The sequence below is a fragment of the Harmonia axyridis genome, chromosome 2 (assembly GCF_914767665.1).
Source record: "Harmonia axyridis chromosome 2, icHarAxyr1.1, whole genome shotgun sequence".
Classification (NCBI taxonomy): Eukaryota; Metazoa; Arthropoda; class Insecta; order Coleoptera; family Coccinellidae; genus Harmonia; species Harmonia axyridis.
Genome location: NC_059502.1, coordinates 14,840,804 through 14,862,538, shown reverse-complemented (window position 1 = coordinate 14,862,538; position 21,735 = coordinate 14,840,804). Strand labels below are relative to the sequence as shown.

The 21,735-nt window shown below is 29.3% G+C and overlaps 2 protein-coding genes across 7 annotated transcripts; one reads left to right on the top strand and one right to left on the bottom strand.

The window, feature by feature from the left end:
- Positions 1–55: 55 nt before the first annotated feature.
- On the top strand, positions 56–6,812 carry LOC123673886. 2 transcript variants are annotated; one of them, XR_006746560.1, is made up of 6 exons: positions 56–336; positions 392–576; positions 634–754; positions 934–1,103; positions 1,761–1,973; positions 2,031–6,812. XR_006746560.1 is itself a non-coding variant. In XM_045608628.1 (5 exons), the coding sequence occupies exons 1-5, from the start codon at positions 202–204 to the stop codon at positions 1,840–1,842; spliced, it is 693 nt and encodes a 230-aa protein (XP_045464584.1). In that variant the 5' UTR covers positions 56–201; the 3' UTR covers positions 1,843–6,812. The 2 variants fall into 2 exon arrangements, 1 of the variants encoding a protein (XP_045464584.1); XM_045608628.1 differs by having other exon boundaries at positions 1,761–6,812.
- Positions 2,778–19,842, bottom strand: LOC123673885 (TGF-beta receptor type-1). Of its 5 annotated transcripts, none has more exons than XM_045608625.1 (9): positions 19,444–19,842; positions 19,076–19,199; positions 15,600–15,739; positions 11,213–11,452; positions 10,101–10,331; positions 9,844–10,011; positions 9,562–9,734; positions 8,255–8,436; positions 2,778–7,712 (listed from the first exon to the last, which is right to left on the bottom strand). In XM_045608625.1, the coding sequence occupies exons 1-9, from the start codon at positions 19,523–19,525 to the stop codon at positions 7,529–7,531; spliced, it is 1,524 nt and encodes a 507-aa protein (XP_045464581.1). In that variant the 5' UTR covers positions 19,526–19,842; the 3' UTR covers positions 2,778–7,528. The 5 variants fall into 5 exon arrangements, with proteins under 5 accessions (XP_045464581.1, XP_045464580.1, XP_045464579.1 ...); XM_045608624.1 differs by lacking the exon at positions 15,600–15,739 and adding an exon at positions 14,851–15,005; XM_045608623.1 differs by lacking the exon at positions 15,600–15,739 and adding an exon at positions 13,607–13,797.
- Between the last annotated feature and the right edge of the window lie 1,893 nt (positions 19,843–21,735).

Here is a 21,735-nt window from a genome sequence, read left to right as displayed (position 1 = left end):
TGTACCATACCACAGAGTAATAGCACAGACTAATCTGTGGTAATAGATTATATTTGTTTGTACTCTGTAGATAACCTAAAATTCAATAGAATCGATTGTAGAGAATTTATATATCGTATTTTCTCAATTTCAGCTTATTTTTAGATTTAATTTCCGCAGTTTGAATTCAATATTACTATTATTGTAAAATAAAAAAATACGATGTTAGACGGTTGGTACTGTAGATCAATGGCTAGTGCAGCTGCTGCTGCGGAAGAGGAGGAAAAGGCCCAAGAGGAATCTAAATTCAAAAGTCAATACAAATTCCTTAAACGGAAACTTCAAAACCTCATATATGTATGAATGATTTCAATATTAAATAATAATATAATTAAAATAAATTTAATTATAGGAGAATGAAGCATTTCGTCAAGCATTAAGGCAAAATCAAAAAAGATTGTTGACTGTTACCCGGGATAGAAATTTCTTATTAGATCGTTTAATGCTTCATGAGAAAATGGAAAATTCTTCTTCAGATTCAGAAGAAACGGAATCATCAGATGAAGGCGAACCAGTTAAAATAGAACCGAGCAGGAAGTATGTAGAAAGATATTTTAAAATAATCTGAATAGTTGATAATTTTATTCTTTTTAGGAGGAAAGAGATGAGCTCAGTTAATAGTAATCATTATACAAGTACTAATAAAGCTGTACCTCCTACAAAAAGAAAACGTAGTTCTACTTGTAAAGTTCCTAAACAAGTACAACATGTAATGGTATGTTGACATTTGTTCCTAAGGCTGATTTATCTTTCCAAAGTTGAATTGTTAACTGTAAGTTAAACAACTTCATGTTTACTTATTGTCAATTAATTTTCATCAAATTTATAAGTGAGAATTGTTTCAAGAAGCAGATCTCTTTCTCTTAGTTTCTAATGTATATTATATAATTGCAGCAATTTCAAATGCAAAATTCTTCTACTTCGAATATAATATCAGATGGTCACATGACTCCTGAGGAAGTAGAAAGGCATTTACAATCACAAAGCTTTTTGGATTTCCTTCCTGAGAGAGCACCTCCAACGGTTCCAACAGAGATGTTCAGTAATGAGCCTTCACTTGACAGGTAATATTAATTTGTAACTCAGATTTTGAGATGTTCATATAATAATGGGATACCAACCAGTTCATTATTTATTTGTTGAATCAAATTCCAACATCTTCAATTCTGTGGAGCAGTGATGAATTTTACACAATGATTATCATTATTTTCTTCTGAACCAAGCTTTTTTGGTTCTAAATTAAAGTTTTTAAATACTTTTGCAATGAGATGTTCTCATTAAAATCAGATTATTGTGAGATTGGAAAAATCAATTCCCTTAAAATAATATGGACATATCGATAAATTTATGAAACAATTCTTTTGAATCGGAAGGTGGCTTAGTTTGTCAGAATTTTTAGTTGGTATTCAATTTTCTTTTCAAACATGTGGCAAAATATGATTTCAAGAGACTTAATAGGATTACTAGAGAAATAACCATAAATGACTGAATACTAATTATGAATTTCATAAAAATTTTCATTTTCTCAAAATTTAATATCTTTTTTTATAATAACTTTTTAATGTGCATTAATTTCACTTATAATTGAAAGTAATTAATCTCTATTTCTGGAAAAGAAATCTAATTTTGCAAACTAGAACTAAAATCATAATTTTCTTGACAATAAATATATACATATTAAAAATGTTACTGTAAGGAACTCAATTTGAAATGTTTTTCAGTGAATCTAATGACTTGGGGGAGCTTGAAACTTCTCCTAGTAATTTGGAAGAAGAACTAAGCGTAGATGCACTATTGGAATGATTTTCCATCATGAGTTTCATATTAAACAGCTTTTCAAAAAGAATAACTGCCACACCAATAAAGGTTAAAGGGATGGTGTAAGATTTACAGACTTTTTTGAATAGCAAGATAATTAAAGAATTTAATATTATGTTAGCAAAAGAGAATATTTATATTTGTAGTCATAATGTAAGAGATTACTTTTTTAGTAAATTTATTATTGAAAAAAATCATCCATCAAAGTTCACCTTAGCAATAACATCAAGATTGGATTAGAATCAGAGCTTGACTATACATTACTTGATTGGAAATCTATACTTATACAGGATGAGTCGACAGAAATGCACCAAGTTATAGTGTAATTAAAAATGACAAAATTTTATGCAATAAAGGATCGGAAATGCTGAGGCCTATCTCAAGCAGACTTGAACAGGCGCCACTCATAGAAGAGTTAATTTTTGAAAATTTATGTGTTTTTGCTATTTTGTGAGTACACTCTATCACTTGAAAAAATAAAATGAAAGTAGAATAAATAACATCTGAGTTTTGTTTCCATTATTTTTATGTGTATGATACATTCTCAAGTTTGTTGTTCCTTCCAACTCGCTCTGTATTGCTCAGTCATTAAATAATAGGTTTATATGTAAATATATATTTTTTAAGAGTTTTTTTTTTAATCTAAGTCTGAAAAAAATATACTTTCATAATGAAAGAACCCTTAATTAAATTTTTTGTTATCACAGTTCCGGACAGGAGTTGAAAACCTAAAATTTTAGAAAATGATTTAGATTTTCTGTTCAAGCTGTGATATTTTTTATTATTGATTTGTAAATGTCAATATTAAGATGATTTCATAATTTAGAGTTTAGAAGTAGGAATTTGAAAAATTAATAAATTCCTTTTTTTTCACCTCAACATAAACTCTTTCATGCTCCTAAAAAATAAATGAAAAAAAATTCAAATGAGTAGTACTATATTTTCAAATACGTTTACAAATGGTATATGATACTGCATCTAAGCCACAAAACATCTTTATCTCTCTGTACATAAAAGAACAATTAATAATATACAAAAGGCAATATGATGCATAATCACTATGATCGGATATAATTATCAACAATTTCCAACTAAAGATATACCAGGGTGATCAGCACACACCAGCAATCACTCCAATAAAGATTAGTATTCAACACTGTACAAAAAAAAAAATAACTGTATAAAAATTCAAAACTCCAGATCACCCTGTATACGATTATATAAATAATGCACTTGCTTCAACAAAATTCTACTCTACTGAATGAGATGTTAGATATCTATTGCAAATGTGTGAATAGTCCTGAGGAATTTTAAATTCATAGATTACTACAGTTATATGTTATTCTTAAACGTAGATAGTTGCCTGGAATAGATATATTATGAGATTTTCAAACATGTTGCTTCATTCCCACATTACCAGATCAAATAATTCCTAAATTAATTTTTAAAAATTATTGAACATGTGGAAATTCAAGGAGATGTCTTATTGTTATATACCCTAATCTCTACTTCTCATGACCATATTTTGTTCAACATTTCTGCGCAATTTCCAATCATACCTATTCAATTATATTGAAAAATGGAAGATATTTATCCATCCCAACAATTGTTTTGTCAAACTTCTTTAGGATAGTATGGTTATTAATGTTCTAATTTACATCGGATTCTTTAAATACAGAAAAAAGTAAGATATTGGAAATTTCAGATTATTTACCTATTTCTATATTTGAGACAACCGATGTAAATTAGAATGTTGGAACATACTCATCTCAAGAAGTCAACAAAATAATTGTGTCGAATAGATTTTGGGGAAATCGCTTTAAACCAATATCAAAATAAATTTTTGTCAATTAGAGATCAAAACAATCAAAGAAACAAATTACAGAAAGTTCTAATTATCTGGGAAGAATGTTTTAAGAAACAATATAATTCATTTTGTCAATGCATTTTCACGTTACATAAGCTTGTAAAGCAAACCAATTATTTTCAATAAAAAACAAACTAATAGAGAAATTATTCGGTTTGTAATAGACTTTTTAATATACTTAAATTTTTTTCTTTAAACACTTCAGGCTCAAGTAAAAAACAAAAAAGTCATAATAACTGAAATGTTAAACTTTATCTTGGATTGAAATTGTCACAAAAATAAACTTTTTACCTTCTTTAGAATTCGATGTGACTACATGGAAATTACAAAATATGGCCATAAAATAACATTTGGCAAAATTCGTTAACAAATTCACTCTTGTATAAAACTTTTGACATAAATTTGTACCTTGCAAACAGCACTATTGTTATACAAAAAATATTTGACCATCTTAATTATATTCTTCAGTTGTAACCTAAATTATCTATATATACATATTGACAGAGACTTGATCATAAAGGGGCATACTGTAACAAAAATTCTTTTCTGAAATATTGATATTATTTCCCTGAATGGAACTATTCTTGTTATATATAAAGGTGAAAAGTACATCTCAACATTTAAGTTTTTAATAAATTTTATTGATAGATATCTGGAATTTGTTTTGTGCAGAATGGTTATTTAACTTAAAAAATATTAAATATAAATCAATGTATTGTTAATTTAGTAAAAAATTCAGTCTTCAAACCAAGCACCAATATTTTTCTTAATTTGGTTAGCGGAACAGTGTGCATGCTGATAATTTACAAAATTAGAAAAACTCTTGAAAGGATTGATCAGAAAATGGTTATGGGGATAACGATTTTGAGAGTTATGTTTATTTTCATGAATATATATTAATGTTAGTTATCCGTAAAAGGAAATCAATATGAATTTCAAAAATAATAATAAACTCTGCACCATCAAGAAAAGCATTGATACCTCAATATTAATATTACATTTAATTTAAAATAAAACATTGATTTAATGAAAACAATCATAAGAATATTCCAAATATCAATTTCTTCTTTTTATTCTCATCTAACATGATGCCTTTTTTCGATTAATTTTTTTCGCAAAATTAAATATTTAGGCTCACAACAGTTACTTTTTTATTAACTCTCTAAAATATATAATATTTCATGTTATAATTTAGTTGTTTTAAAAATATAGTTAGCACAATAGTTAACTTCTTAAAATACAATTTCGTCATAAAGTTACTAGGACTACTTAATTCACTTCATTTGAAGTAAAAAAACTTTACTGTAATAGTATGAAAGTGCAAAAGTGAGAACTATATAGTAGATCAAATAGGGAATTTTAAAATAATTAGTTTTTAGGAACTACAACATATCATTGAGGCATTTCTCATTTCACAGTGAATTTTCTATTTGAATTTTATTACTCCAATTATTATAATAAAACCACAGTTATCTGAGTTAACATGGGGGAAACCCTTATAAGATAACTGAAAACTCGAATAATCCTGATTTATTCATTTGTTCATCCATAGCTTGGATAATAACAACTCAGTTAATCAGGGTTAAAATGAATACTAAAAAGTTTCTATATTTGGTATAAAAAAATTTGCAATAATTTATCATGTTAAAAAATCTGAAATTCATGAGCCTTCCCAAATTTCGAAATGATCTGTTTTAGTGATGAAACAAATAGAAAATTAAACTCATGCATTTTTATTGCCTTTAAATTTAAAATCACAACTAACTGACATAGTCTCTTGTAATAAAATAAACCTGCCCGATTTTAATCAAATCCATTATTACCAAGAAGAATGTGGTGTGCATCTGATCATTGGGCACAAATGCCAATAGATACAATGACTAGTGTTTTTAAGAACTTAAACACAATAAACAAAAATAATAAAAGAGACAGAATGGAAATGGTAGATTGAGTTATGTACAGTCTATATCTACATTTTCATAAATAGAAACAATTTTATCCTTGTTTCTATAAGCTGAACAACTTCAAGAAGATCTAGAACGATTTTAGTATCATTGTATAGATATAGCGACTTGGTTTTCAGTTTGGCAAGTGGGCAGTTTACGGTTTTTTTAATTTTTTTTGTGGTATTCTTGAAGGAATCATTTAAAAAAACAGAACGTAAGCTAGAAACTTTTGGTTTCTGAAGCCTATAACGCTTATGTTCATCGATTGGACATTTTTGGACTCTTTAGTTCGGACAAATTACGAAATCATTAATTAAGATGAAATGTTTTGAAAAAACATAATTTATGCTAAAAAAATTGCCCAATTTCGAATTCCCAAAGATCTCAAGACCTTCGTAAAATGAAGTTCCTATAAAAAAATAGTAATGAATAATGGTCAACAGTACTCTCGAAATAATTTTCTTTAGTCCTGAAATACAATGTTATAAAATTTATGGTCTTCTTGATAGTTGTTTAGATTCAGTTAACAAGAAAAATTAACCAAACTACACTGAATTTGGTAGAGAAAGAATAAAATTCGAATTTGTTCCAACCATTCAAGGAATAAAACTGTAAACTACTATTTTTATGGAATGGATAGGCAGTAGAAGTTTTGAAAGGTTCTAGAATACATTTTATATGTTTATTATTTTTAAACTAGTTTTACTAACATTATAAAACTTCAATCCGTTATTCAAATAGATAACTATTTCATGATGTAATCTATATAAAAAATAATAGGTAAAACATATCAATGGTTCAAATTTTATATTTGAAAGTTATCCCTTAAAAAATGGTATGTATTCTAGAAGCTTTACTGAGCAGATTGAAAGATTAGATATCAGGTATCTTCAGGTTATCCACATTGAATTAAAAGATAATTGGAATTGAAAATGTCAACAAAATAGATTTCAGTTGAGAAACATCAACAAGAAATAAAAATTATACGGATTGATATACTTTAATTCACATTTCGAATAGAAAAATATTGTTCAAGTCAAAATGATCCATCTCGATGACACAAAAAATGAAATATGAATAAAGAATTTTTTTTAGGAATAAAGTGAAGATTCTGCTGCATACCAGAAGTTCCCCAAAAACAGTTTATCAACTGCTCGGAAAATACTTGAACAATTCAATTTATATGTAATAAAAACCACTGTTTCTTATTTTACATAAAACTCAATAATTGTAAAAGCTATTGTGGATAGCTCCAATTTCGTTATATGACACAAATATTAATCAATTATTGCAACCTGTTGAATTTAAATTTTGCATTTTGTTTAATTTTATTGGAAATATATGACTATTAAAATAATAAAAAAGTCAAATGATTGAAATATCAGAACTAGAATTACTTCACACAATTAAAAATTGCGAAGAATAATTACAGTGTAAACTTACACCAGAGTCGCCAATTGATGAGAAATAAATTAGAAAACAAATAAAATTATTCCATTTTTTTGAAAAAGGCAATAATTAAGATATGATATTAGATTACATATTTTAAAGTTTCTTCTTTTAATCTTGATTCCATTATATAAAAAATGGTTACTATATTTCAACAAATTATTAGCAATTATTGATGAAAAATTGAACTTCAGTCATATTTCTTTTTTGTGTGTCCATCGATCAAATTTATAAGTAGCTTTTACCAATTATGATTTGAATATGCATTGAATCGTCACAATTAAGTGTAGACCGAATCTTTCAATTTTACAGAAAAGAAAATAAATGAAAGTCAGATTAGTTTGATTTCTTCTCTAAACATCAGAGAAGAAACTTGGAAACACAAAAATTCAACAACTCACAACTTTTTTCACATTTTGAGTTCCTCTGACGCCCTGTAATTGGACAATGTCTTTTTAATACGCAGAGCAGTCAAACGTGCTGTTGCATTTTGATACCAGCACTCCTTCATCAATTTGGACATGACATGAAGTGCCTCACAGCTTTGCCATCTATTTGGGATATTAGGCCTTTGTTTTTCAATACAAACCACCCTGTAATTATTACTTGGTCAGAAAATGATATAAAGGTTATACAGGGTTCTGAAACAATTTTCTAATTGGAGAAGAGATGGGAATATAATTTTTATAAAGTTCCTTACTGCTTGGGCACAATGTAATAAAAATATTTTTCACCACATAAGGTTTTCAGTATTTCCTGGGCGAGTGCCATCTTTGTCTTTTCAACTGACAACTTGTTTTTTTTTACTTTTCTGGTTTTTACATGAAAAACAAAAGATACTTCATATTAACCCTCACTTCGAAAACCTTGAACCAAACATATTATTGCTCATTATTATTTGGGCACTAAGTAATCGAAATAGGTAATTCTGTAATAAATTAGATTCCTATCTCTTCATCGACTAGAGTTATGGTGCACAGCGCCATTGTTGCAAGATCCTGTACACATTTCCAAAAATTATTGGAATGTTAATTGTCATTCATTTGTAAGATTAATAATAATAATAATAATAATAAGACACTACCCTCCTTCTGATAAATAATATATCTTGATGTTGACAACATTTTTCTCTTACCGTCTCATTTCTTCTATTGTAGGATCAGGTGGTACAGCGTCATAAAAGGGTAGGTTATATTCGTCATAAATACCACCCACATTACATCTGGTAGCTATTTCCCAGAAAATCAAGCCTAATGCGTAAACATCAGCCCTTTTGAAAGAATCAAACTGATAAACATTCATAGTTTCATCAAGCACCTGAAAAACCAATATTCCATAATTTATCCAGATAAAAAAAATTAGAAAACACAGGAGTGAATTTGGGACTGTTTCATGCTCGTTCAAACTCTGGTAATTGCAATTTTTTCATTAAATTTCACATGAACTGCAGATGCAATTATCATTGGAAAAAAAATCATTTGAGACCATGCTCATCCCAAAAATCGAAAATTACAGACAACGATAGCCTAACTTTAACTTTGTTACTAAAAGAGGTACAAAAAAATGTTTTCTCCAAAAGTTTCACGAAATCGACTAGTGTTTTTTAAAATGATTTCAAAAAATGAAATATATACAGGGTGGGCAACATATTGATAGCAACTTCATTTTTTCAAATGGTACACCCTGTATATTTTTCTATATTTGACTAGCTCTTTTTCCCCTGATTTTGAATATATAACATATGTTTGGTCAATCTCTCTTATTCTGAGTACCACAGAGTTTCAAATTTTCAAGAACCACCTGGCATGCTAAGTAATCAGTGTTCAAGAGGTAGGCTGCGATAACTCAAAATGCTTTTTTTTTTTAGTTATATCGTTGGCAACGATATGATACGTTTTTCACTATAAATTGGAATTGGATAATTTGGATGCAACTCCATATATTCTCCCCTTGTAGCTTTCTTATTTTTATTGTTCTTCACATAAAGTGAAAATATTTCAAATTTTTCCTCTTTCTGTGTATGAAACGTATATCGTTGCCAACGAGATAACTCAAAAAAGAGCATATTGAATTATCGCAGCATTCCACTCGAAAACTGCTTACTTAGCTTGCCAGGTGGTTCTTAAAATTTGAAACTCTGTGGTACTCAGAATAAGAGAAATAGACCAAACTTATGTTATATATTCGAAATCAGGGGAAAAAGAGCTAGTCAGATATAGAAAAATATACAGGGTGTTCCATTTGAAAAAATGAAGTTGCTATCAATATGTTGCCCACTCTGTATATTTTTCGTTTTGTGAAATCATTTTTGAAAACACTAGTCGATTTCGTGAAACTTTTGTGAAAAACATTTTTTTGTACCTCTTTCAGTAACAAAGTTGAAGGGGGGGTCAAATTATGTTGAAAAACCCGGTACAAGTATTTGGTTTAAGACAAACTCACCTCAGGTGCCATATATCTCTTTGTGCCAACTCGGTTATTTAGAGGTATATCAACTGTATCGGTTGTGACGTCATGACGTACGGCAAGACCCAAGTCTCCAATAGCACATGTACCATTGGATTTGACTAATATATTTTTAGATTTCAAGTCTCTATGAGCAATAGCTGGTTTTCCTAATAACAAATACTTGTGATATAGAAAAAAACTTCATTCACCCAATTAAAATGAGAACTGTTAATAAAGTAAAGTATAATTATTACATTTATTTATTTTTTTACTTACCCTGAGTTCCCATGATGTCCATATGCAAATGAGCTAAACCTGTGGCAATAGACAGTGCCATCTTGATCATACCACTTGTATCCATAACATTTCTATCTAAGAAATCGAACAGTGATCCATATTCATGATAATCTGTTATTAACCACAGTTGGGTCCATGTTCCATTGTCTAGAAGAAAGATAATATCACTTTATATATGCCTTTATCACCATTCTATCAGTAAGAAGGATAGGTTGATGAGAAAATTTAGCAATTACCTTTGTTATCAGCTGCTATGAACCCAAGAATATTTTCGTGTCGCAACATGACCGTCTGATAAATTTCTGCTTCTCTAAACCAAGATCTCTCTTCCCTACTGCTGAAAATCTTCACTGCAACATTCTCACCTCTCCATCTTCCCCTCCATACCTCTCCAAATCTACCTTGTCCGATGCTCTCAACTAACTGAATTTGTCGAGCAATACTTCTTTGAACCAGTAAAGGTAGACCTGTGGAAAAAAAAATGATATATATTGTAGTTTATATTTTACAGCTAAAAGTCACTATTTTCAGATAGCGATAGATACAAATATATATGGTCGGTAGCAGTTGGTTAAATTTAGGCATAACTTTTATTTTGGGCTAAACCTTGGTGATATTACACTAGGTATTTTTCGTGTCTAATTCCAAAGCTGACTGTTCATGATCGAAATGCGCATGTCTTCAGGCCTATTTTTAACGCTTTAATCAAGCATAAAATGAATCGAAATTTTCCCCCTGAAATGTCATCATGCAGGAGAACCAACTCACTTTTCATCTGTTTGACGCTACATAAATCAAATCAGAAGAGACAATGTCTATAACAGTTGTCAGTTATAAGTAATGCTTTTAATAATTCATCTTATTATTATCTGCATGTATAAGTGTATTAATGCAGAAAAAGTGATATTAACCTCTCAAATATTTTTGACAAAATATATAAAATAAAACTTCGAATATAACCTCAAGCTGTAATTAGCCCTGAAATAAGTGGCAAAAAAGCACAGAGTAATAGAACCAGAAATCTATCAGAAATTAGGCAAGAAATGGACACGAAAAACGGCTAGTGTTTATGGGGTGTTTAGCCTACAATTGAACAAGACTAGTTCAAACCTTTATCATACTACTAGATATAGCCAATTGCTTTAGATTAGAACATGTTACAGAAGGTATAATCTTAGCCTACTATCCATGGAAGTTGAGTATGAATTATTACTTTGATGCTCCTGAATGTAATAAATAATCAACACGTCAGTATTCTAATTGAAACGTTATTTAAAGCTGCAATTCTACTCCAAGTTTTCTATAGTGATATTATATATTTCCTTAGAAATAAAAAAATACAACGAACCTGATCCACTACCACTAGTTGTCATTTCAATCATATGCTTGAGACTGACTCCTTTCAGTATTGGATGATCTGGAGCCTCGATACTATCTTCACCATGTTGTAAATGATGATGAAGGCCTCCCCTACTCTGCTTGGAGGTACGACAGAAATAATATGCAATGGTGAGAGCGCATATCACAGCAGTAGGGGCAGCTATGATTATCATGATTTCCAAGGAGGTTAAGTTCCATAGTGTTGGTTCTACACAAAGTCGAGAATTGAACAATAAAGTGAAATATGGGCACATTATAATGAGAGGGCAATTGAATAGATTCGATTGTATATTCTCTTAGTAATTATCAATTGCCCTCAGAGAGATCACTGCTCCTAAAAATGATTCATCTTTGACAAAAAATCTAAAGAAAATGAATACCAATAATATAATACAATATCTTTTTATTGAAATTTGGAAAAGCATTCAAAACTTTTGATTAATAAGAGTTAAAAAAGGAGTTTATTATGAAGACATTTATTACCATTTTACAAGAATAGTTTGCAGTGATCTCAATTATATTTTGAATTATTGTTCATATTTCACAGGTATACATACCAGAAACCAATTAACTAAAACAAACTTAAAGCTGAGGCAATGTGTTCAAACTACATGCAGTTAAACTGAAGCAATTTTTAAGCCCAATCTTTTCACTTTTAGTTGACTAGAGTCCATTGACAATATGAACTCAACTTCAAACACTTGGTTGCCTGCGATAATACAGTTACATCACGTTGCCAGTGAAGTCTAATACATGAAAGGTGAAAAGAATGAGCCTGAGGGTATCTAGAAGATTTGGGATGTGGTCTTAGAGGATTAAATCTACATGGAATTAATGAAACCAGACATATTTTTGTTCACTTCTTGATGACAACATAAATGAGTATCGCCGCTCTGAATGAAATTCTGATGGAATAATGCCTTTCAATAAATTTTGCAATTGCAGACAATCACAGTGATGAAGGTGCCTGGTCTACAACATTCATTGATCACCCTAGTGTATTATATGTATATGATGAAATTATTTGATCCAAGGTATTTTATTTGAATATTGTTATTTCCAGTATTATATTCCCATCTTGAATACATTATAGAATTCATTAAATTTAATTATAATAGAATCTCAACACACATAACGCTATATTTAATGCCAAAAATTCGTCAATGAAAGACATGCAATTTTTCAAGATATTGCTTACATGCAGCAAAACAGTTAATTTTTTCAATTTTTGTAGCTATATCTACTGAGCTGTCGTTCTACTCTAGAATAAAATTCAAAATTACTTTCAACCTGAATAAATAAATAAATCTATCGAATTGGAAAATAGAGATTCAGAATATTTAAAATATTCATTGCCTAGAATAGACTGTTTTTTCATCATTTTTTTCCTTCTTTGCTTTCATAATGTAAGTAGTAATGTGAATGCAAAATTTTTCACCATTTTTATAACCTACATATATCTCAAATAATTTTAGATCTCTAAAAAACTTATATTATTATTCGAATCATTCCATTAGTACTCTTTGGTAGTAAAAAAGGAATATTTTTTCAAGTATAACGACAACTTACATGCCAAAATTCATGTATGTATTAACCCATTTGGGATTTTGATATGTTTTAACTCAAGCAACATCTAAAATCAATTGATTAATAAACAATGAAAACCTGCCAAGAAAACAATTGAAAAGTTTGTTATCTGAGACCGGAAAAAAGAACAATTACATTTCTTGAAACTTTATTTCAGCTAACTACAATAATAATATAATAAATTTAAAGAGAAATGAAAAAAAAGAATAGATAATTGAGACTAATTTAGGTTTCTATGAATTCCTCCAAAACCTCAAAAAATACGCATTTCTTCAAGTCTATTTTTGAAATTCAACCAAACTCTTCCCCCCCAAATGTCGAAATGTAGGTCGGCCAACACAATTTTGATCAGTTTAACATGACGATTAATTCAAATTAATATGAACAATGTCTATATAACATTTTAATGTTCGGGTTTTTGTAATTTCTCTTCATGTTTTGTTACTTATATGATACTGAAAATATGATATAAATCTTTCAAATATTTATGAACAAAACATAACTTCAATAATTACTGCAAGGTTTACAGCTCTGTAATTAGCCCTGAAACACTGTAATCATGCCAGTCATCTGTCAGCAACTAGCCGTGAAAATCTTCAATATCTTTCAAAATGAAAGTTAATTTTTTTGTTATGCGCAAATGACTTAAATAACTTGAACAAGTCTTCAATGTACATACAGATATATAAAATGCTGCTTGAGTATAGTGTGAGATGTAGACCAGATCGACAAAATATGAGACCCCATTTTTTTATATATTCCCTAAATATCTAACCTGGTAACAGTACATGGGTCGGTAGTACGAACTTGATGTTTTCATTGCAGAAATCTGCGTTGTCGCAACATGCCGAAACTTTTTTTGTGTATTCATCATTGTTGAGATCTATAAAATGTTCATTACAGTATTCTTTGCCTACACCAGATTGTAAAAAGGCTATTTCCGGTATGTTTTTCAAGTCCATACATCTATAAAAGAATTCATAAGTTAAATAGTGTTTTGGAAATGTAGTGACTGGTTTCAACTGCTGAAAAAAAGTTGTTGCTAAGATGTTAGTAAACATCTAGCTAGTTAGTAAACTATTTACAAAAGAAAAGTATCATGCTTAAGAGGCTACTGCCAAAGAGCAATAATAAGAAACATTTGAAGAAAGGGGTATTACAAAATCAAACTATGTACGCCTAAATTTATGAAATAAACATTACATATCCTCATTCTTCATATGGTTCTATGACAAAGCAGCCGATTGTAATCAATCACCAAACAATAATCAAGATTTCCCTTTATAACCTGAAATTAGAATGTATGCAACAAGTAGTTGTCAGATTAATAGAAATATCCCATTCCCTTTTAAAAATTAAAAATGGATCCAGTATATTCACATGGTACCTAAACAGAAAATCAGCTCAAATAAAATGTAAATTAAGAAGTACTTCTGACTATGTTGAATTAAGTCTAAAATCCGAGCTTTCAATTTTGAATGTGTTAATTCAACAGTTTCTAATAATTAATAATTATCTGTAGATCATATTATCGTCTCATTTTGCCATACAATAACCTTTATAGACAAATGGTAGGTCATTTAGTTGAAAAAAATATTGATAAAAAGAAGTAAAATATTTATAATTCCAACTTCACTCCAATAAAAATACTCCAATGTGAATGATGTGTTCAAATAAAGATTCTACGATTTCAAGACAGCAAATGATCAGATTTATAAATTCAAACCAATTACAGACAGCTTATTATTATGAATAAATTCCTTCTCAGTAGAAAACACTGAAATCGGTCACAAGGAATCTAATAGATACATTCATTCTAAGAAAATAATATTTCTACGGGATACAGGGACAAAGAGCTTTCTACCGTGCTACAGAAAGATAGTCAATTTTATATTAGGAGCAATGAAGAAGAATCTACTTTATATACAGTGGTGCTCCAAAGAGATGAAAAGAAGAGCTGAGTAGCTGGTAAAGTTAGAAGAGGCGATTATCTTGCGTGTGCTAGTTCATCAAAGTTACCTGCGGATCTTTTCATTAGCACAGGAGATAGATGATCATTGCAGAAATCCTCGGAGTTGCAGCACTCCATCACAAATGTGTGATCGAGGGGACTGTTCTTGACGTTGCATAGTAGAGGATTGTTAATCGGAATAGTCAGATCCTTCTCCAGGCACCTACATGTGTCGGGGCAATTCACCAAAATTTTTTTATTTCAATACATTTTTTTTTCGTAGCTTGGAAAATTTACAAACCCCAAATCTAAAATTTTTAGCCAGTCCAAATGATAAAAATATTAGACATAATGAAAGTGAAAGATTATTAAATGGATATGAATTGCTTCTTTCAATTTTCACTAACAATTCTTTCTTGTATGTACTTGAGAAGGCACATCTCTGTCAATTTCGGGATAGAAATTCTGCCGAATTGATAATTAATTCTAGGTTTTGAAATTCCCTTTTTCAAATTTCATACACGTACATCATTTTACGGCAGAACTTCATGAATGATAATTTGAATGAACTATTATTTCCAAAAAATAATTAATAATTTCCAGATCTTCGAACGATTCAGGCAAATACTCAACTATCGTTTTCTCTTGAGAAAATAATATGTTAATTGAAGAATTCTAACTTGTCCCCTCTAGATCACATGGTTAGTATAAAGAAACTCAAAACTCTTTCAAAGTTAGGTACTTTGTTAAAAAAAAAAATAATATATTTTATTTTAATAAATTTTTGGAGAGGGTAATGAAAGGGCCACTCTGTTACCTGTACTATTGGGAGGCTCTGTAACGTTTGACAACAAATTGTTGCAAAAATCCATGGAACAACAGATGGTGTCGCGTGATTTTTTTCTGCACAACATTGGGAACTCAGGAGGGAAAAAAGCACTCCTGTTCAGGCATCCACTAGTAATTTCATTATGGGTAAATATTAATACTGAACCATATTTTTGGTCAGAAGAAAACACAAAATGTTTATATGAATAGATGACGCTGTTAATATAGAAATATGCGAAAGATTTTGTACAACAAAATAAAATAAAAATGAAATATTAGGAATATTTTTATAACCTCTTCTCATTTCATTAATTTGACCATAGCAACTCGAATCAAGTTGCAAGTCTTTAAAACTAAAGGAAAAAAATTCTACAATATTGTTAACGGCACTTTCCTCAATGGTCAAAAAAATATATATCAAAATAGATGAAGAAAAAACCTTAAAAATTAAGTTTCGCCAAGGATATAAACAACTGTTTCTTTTTGTCCATACATGGTAAACGGAAACAAAAATAGCTGTATGGTCCACGAAGAGAATTATCTAGTGCACTTGCTGATAAGCGCTTTCCCGAGGATAACTTTGTTTAAATTTGAGAAATACAATGCTGAAAGCTTTCACGATAATTGTTAAACATACTTGAAGAATTCCGGACATCTTAGCCGTAATCTAGTAGTTTTTTTTCACCTGACGTTTCGCCTATAATTTCGGTAGGCCTCTTCATAGAACAGTTCTAATATAGTTATTGGAAATAAGTTTTAATAACGGTGGTGAATATGTTTGAAGTAAATCTCTATGCTACCGATAATTTCAATTCAATATTTTGGACTGGCTCTAATTGAGAAGAATACCTATGTTTTTAATGGGCCATCTGTTGGTTTATTTTTAAATGTCTGTCTATAATTAAGTTATTGTAGTAGTGTTACCAAATAGTCATTTAACATTTAAAGTGTAATCTATAGGCTATTCACTCTAAGTATGAAATGACTTCACACCTAGTGAGATTTTAGTACCAACTAGAAACTTCTTCCTACTGCTTGTAGAGTTCACAAATCTGGGAATATTTGCTTGCCCCTACTTAATAGTAGTAGTAACTGTTATTTATTGTTGAACAAATGGCCACCGACCATTTTATAGTTTCAAATTGCTTTGTTAATGGTATACAATACCATGCAAATTTCAATTTTACAAAATCAAATGCAAAACTTAAAAATTGAGAGCAATAAGACTATTTTGACAACCAATTGAATTGTTTTAATTTTATGGAAAATCCAGTCTGGCAACGATGCTGGAAAGCGTTTTATGTCGTATTTCATACATATAGTAAACATCCTATAGCAGCTAGTCCACAATAGATTGTTTCATAGCGCTAAAAATGGCATTGTTGCCAACGGCAAAAACCAACAGATGGCACCCCTTATACTTCAGAATATTATCTTCGAAAGGAAAACAAATAAGAAAATTTATTTTCTATATAGAGTAAGAATTGTATAAATGGAATGTTTGACAGATTGATTTATTGTTATTTGTAATTTTATTTTCAAGAATGCAATTATGTTTTTACTTCTATCAAAATAAATAAATAATGATAACTATTTCTTGCACAAGAGATTTGCCTATTTAATTTTTATTTCGAAATTAATATTCTGTATACATTTTTCGAACTATGAAGAAAATTATTTGAAAATGAACTGCACCCAAATTAGAATGAATTATATCTATAATTATAAAGGTCATCTTGTAATTTCAAAATAAATGTATCAAGTAAATTGTTAAGAATAATACATAATCTTAATAACTGATTTGACACTGATTGTGCAATATATGATTACAGTGAAGATGCTCAAGATATGTATACAGATATTCAATGTTTATCTGAGTTGTTTTCAACTTCAATTTCGTAATCAAAAACAAGTTCTTACGTCACAATTGAAGAGCATCATTTTAATGTTAATTTTCTTATCAACGCCTCCTCAGATTGGCCCATCTAGAATCGGCACATAGACAGGTCAACAAAATGAGAAAATAAACGGTTAACATTTGAAAAGATTTTTCTGTAAATATTTAGATTATTGTTTCATCATTCATAATAAACATCATCCCATGCAATTTTTCAGTTCACATTTCAAATCATTACTATAATAAACAAAATAGCGAATCTGGCTAATAATATGCATTTGTATTGAATTTATGGAATAGGTATTTCCAAGCTGACTCTCCTGAACCATTTATCTGAATTTAAATGTCAAAAAAGCACCGGGAAGTGGTCAACGAGGCAGAAAATATTTATAAACTCAAAATTATTGTATAACCTCATATGCAGGCCATTTTCAAATTAATAAACTCACTTCGAAACATTATCAAGAGTCGGCTTCAGTACTCCCCAAAGATTATTCCTTGCGTTTTCTCTTGACTGAAAACGTGAGTTGATTTCTTGGAAAACTATTTATTTTTGTGAAGCAAAATCTATGTTTTTTATTTTTTATGAATCTGGTCTTTTTGACAAATTATGTAATATTATGAGAATTTCGGCACACAAAATTCTATTTGCAATGCAAAAATTAAGAGAGATTGTTTGAATATTTTTATCCATCATAGAATTCATTAAATACACTCAAAGTGAACTGAAAACACTGATTGGCACACTAATCCTCACTATAAATATAAATCATAACGTAGGCTAAAATTTTATTAGTGTATTCATTGCTTTTAGCACTTCTTATATTTTCAAAGTACTCATTGCTGAAAACACATTATTAATACCAAAGTGAAGTATTCTATCATGTTTTGAACACTTTAATGTAATTGTAAATTTTGTGAAAATTTAGCAGTTCTTACTTAATACAGAGCTTTTTTACTTCAGTTCAGTTCAGAGTGATATTTATTTCATAATGTAAGACCATTAGGTGTAAAACATGACATATCAAAATTGTCTATTTATATCACCATAATTTTTATTATAAATATTTCATGATTCTGATGTCCAATGGTTTATAGGAATATCAAATTTAATGATCTCTCAGAAATACTCTGGATAAAGAATGTGGTGAATGTAAAAAGATCTACAAATGTTCTTTATTTTCAATAAAACTTTGCTGTAGATATGGGAAAATTTGAATATTAGGGGCAGAATCTATTCTAGTCTTGTTTACACCAAACTCCGATAGGTTCAAAAACTACCTACAGTGTTTTTATTGTCTTTTTAGCTATAACTTATTTTATTAATCGCAGTATAAACAATAGGTCTAATAATCAAAATTTTAATTGGATTTACTTTCAACGCCTGAACATGTATAATCTGAATCATCTTTCACATAAATCTTTGAAGATATTCCATCTACATATAAGTAAGGAAATATCGGCTTTAGTAAAATCATTTTAATTCACATTAAATTGAAAATCAGTTTTATATCTATAATTCCTTTAATTTTTGATGCAGTTCTCAATTAAAATTAAATAAAACATACCGATACTGATGTTCTATTCCTCCTGTTTTTGTTTCATATGTAGTAGTGAAACAATATCCATCAGTTTCACAAATATGATTTTTTTCTTGACATATATCACACCTACATTTGAGACAACAAACTCCTAAAATAAAATAGGGATAAGAATAATAGGAAAATTTGTAATAAGCAAATATAACCTTGAACTTATGTCATCTAAGCCACTTATTGAAACTGAAGAATCTATAGGAATTTCAAGGGGACCCATTTGAATACATTTACACCTTCATCAGATATTATGGTCACTCAATGGAAATAATTCTTCAGTTTCTTTACAAATGGATTTAAAGACATTCAAGTAAATCAAGAAAAACTAAACGAGTTCTTACCAATAATAAGTTGAGATAACCACAAAATATTCAATAATAATGAAACTGTATCACGCATTTTGTTGCCTTTCTGTGAACACATTGAAAATTAAAATATCACTCAAAAACTAAGTATTATTGACATGCATTTGCATAATTTTCTTAGAATATTTGATCAAAAACACTGCCATTAGGACACTTCTAATAATCGTACATGGCACTTCACACACATGTTTCATCCAACGATCGTTTTCCACAGTTCGATACTTATATTTGCTCACAATGTCAGGAAAAGGGAATAGTGTTCTTCAAAACAAATTCTTTAAAAAAAAATCTTATTGGTGAAATTACCAGCCATGTCAGTTTTGTTGTTCAGCATTCAGATTATTTGATATCTCCAGTAGAGGGCTTCAAGTAAGGATGTGATTATTAAAATGGAGCGGGAAACTCAAAAATTTTATATCTTTGAGATTAATTAGATAATTATGTTGCAAATATTTTGAAACAAAATTTATTACCATGAATATGATTTTAAAATGTGATGTTGATATCACAAAACAATCCGACCGTGAACGCTTTCAGCATTATAATAAAATGTAATATTATCCATCAAATTATGGTATTTTGATTAAATGAGTATGTGTACATTACATATTAAATATTTTTTTTTTTTTTGAGAATTATATCTGAAAAGATAGCATCAAGCTTATTTTTAGATTCTTAAGTTATAGGCGAAAATATAAATTGTCATATTGCGCGTATGAAGTTCTCTTATAGACTTATTCGTTTCTTGAATGTACCTACTTGCATATTAATGTCTCCTGCGTTTCATTATTTATATTTCAGCTGTTAATTTGTGAATGGAAAAAGAAGTATGGAGTTATTTTATAAAATATGTAATTCCCAAAAAAAAAAAATTATAGGTAGTTCTATCGGGCTTGCAAAGAGCTGTAAGACCATGTCGAAAATAATATTAATATACTGAAAAATTCATATAACTTCGCAACTATAAGCGATTTTTCGTTGAAAAATATAGTATTCAGTATCATCCCAGCAATACCTAATTGTTTTCCATTTCATGCTGTTATATATATATATATATATATATATATATATATGTGTTGTTAAGTTTTTGTTTCCTCGATTGAGGTAGGAAGATCTATGCATTGGTATGCATTGGACAGCAATTGATTTCATTCAATTATAATCTACAAAATATCCTAGAAAAGCTCATCTGGACGGCGGACGGATGGACTTTTTTATTAAACATTCCAAAACCTAATCTGTGAAAATTTCAGGGAGTTAAATTTTTTCCCCAAACGATTTTAAAATTTTATTGACTTTGCTCTTGTATCGAAGTTATGAATTTTCGAAATTATTCAGATATGGAACAAACTCCGGGTTCGAACCCCGCCGCTGTATTTGTCCATTATTTTTTTACTTTCTGATGAGTTCATTATTGCTTCCCAAACGAATATAACATAACAAGAAAGGGTCAAAGATATCATTAATTCGTCCTGGTCATAAAATAGTCAATATCTTCAAATCTTTTTGGGGTAGAAAATTTTGCGGTAAAATTCCTTTTTCCATGCGTCTCAATTCAAAGTTATTTGGTTTTGGTACTAGTTTGTTTTTTGATGTCAGGGATCTATTGTCATAAGGTTATCTTCGTACCAGTAAGGACTTTTTCGTCGTACCATAGTATAAGGAATCCTTATACTATGGTCGTACTTATACATTAGGTACCAATTATTAAAATTTATTTTTCTTTATCTTTTTTTTCTACCCAGTCACTTGATCAGTTCAAAACATAGACGTATCAAAAGGGTATACAAAATGTAATGTAGTTCATTATTTCCTCTTTCAACACTAAATAACTTGAAATGTGAAAAAATATGTAAATGTAAAAAAATAAAAATACATACCTCCGGAACTATAAGCGCTTTGTGGTAAAAAGTTTTGAATTCAGTATCATAGTAGTAATATTTATTCTTACTTTTATGATTATTTGTTACATTGAGTTCCAGAAAAATAGATTTCAATATTTTTTCCTCAAACATTCAAGGATTATGTTCTTGAACTAGAAAGATCAATGCATATAAATGTTTTGAATCTCCACATTTGATTTAACGTACTCTGTTAAAAATTCATCGGGAGTTGAATTTTTTTTCCTCTGACAAACGTAGTATTGGAAATAATAATATATGTATATTTATTAATTGTTCCGTTTTCTCTCGGAGTGCAACTAATATAAATAATTTCTTTTCACCTTTCCTCTTCACCATCACTCAGTCTTTCGATTAGATCCTCCAA

Bases quoted from the DNA above. Each gene is read 5' to 3' on its own strand.
- LOC123673885 (XM_045608623.1), bottom strand. From the start codon at position 19,525: ATGTGTTCACAGAAAGGCAACAAAATGCGTGATACAGTTTCATTATTA. The intron at 11,453-13,606 runs GTTAGATATTTA...GACTTTGTGTAG, and splicing joins GACCCATGTACTGTTACCAG to AACCAACACTATGGAACTTA. The intron at 10,332-11,212 runs GTTCGTTGTATT...TTTTTTCCACAG, and splicing joins AACTAGTGGTAGTGGATCAG to GTCTACCTTTACTGGTTCAA.
- LOC123673886 (XM_045608628.1), top strand. From the start codon at position 202: ATGTTAGACGGTTGGTACTGTAGATCAATGGCTAGTGCAGCTGCTGCT. The intron at 577-633 runs GTATGTAGAAAG...TATTCTTTTTAG, and splicing joins AAAATAGAACCGAGCAGGAA to GAGGAAAGAGATGAGCTCAG. The intron at 1,104-1,760 runs GTAATATTAATT...AATGTTTTTCAG, and splicing joins AATGAGCCTTCACTTGACAG to TGAATCTAATGACTTGGGGG.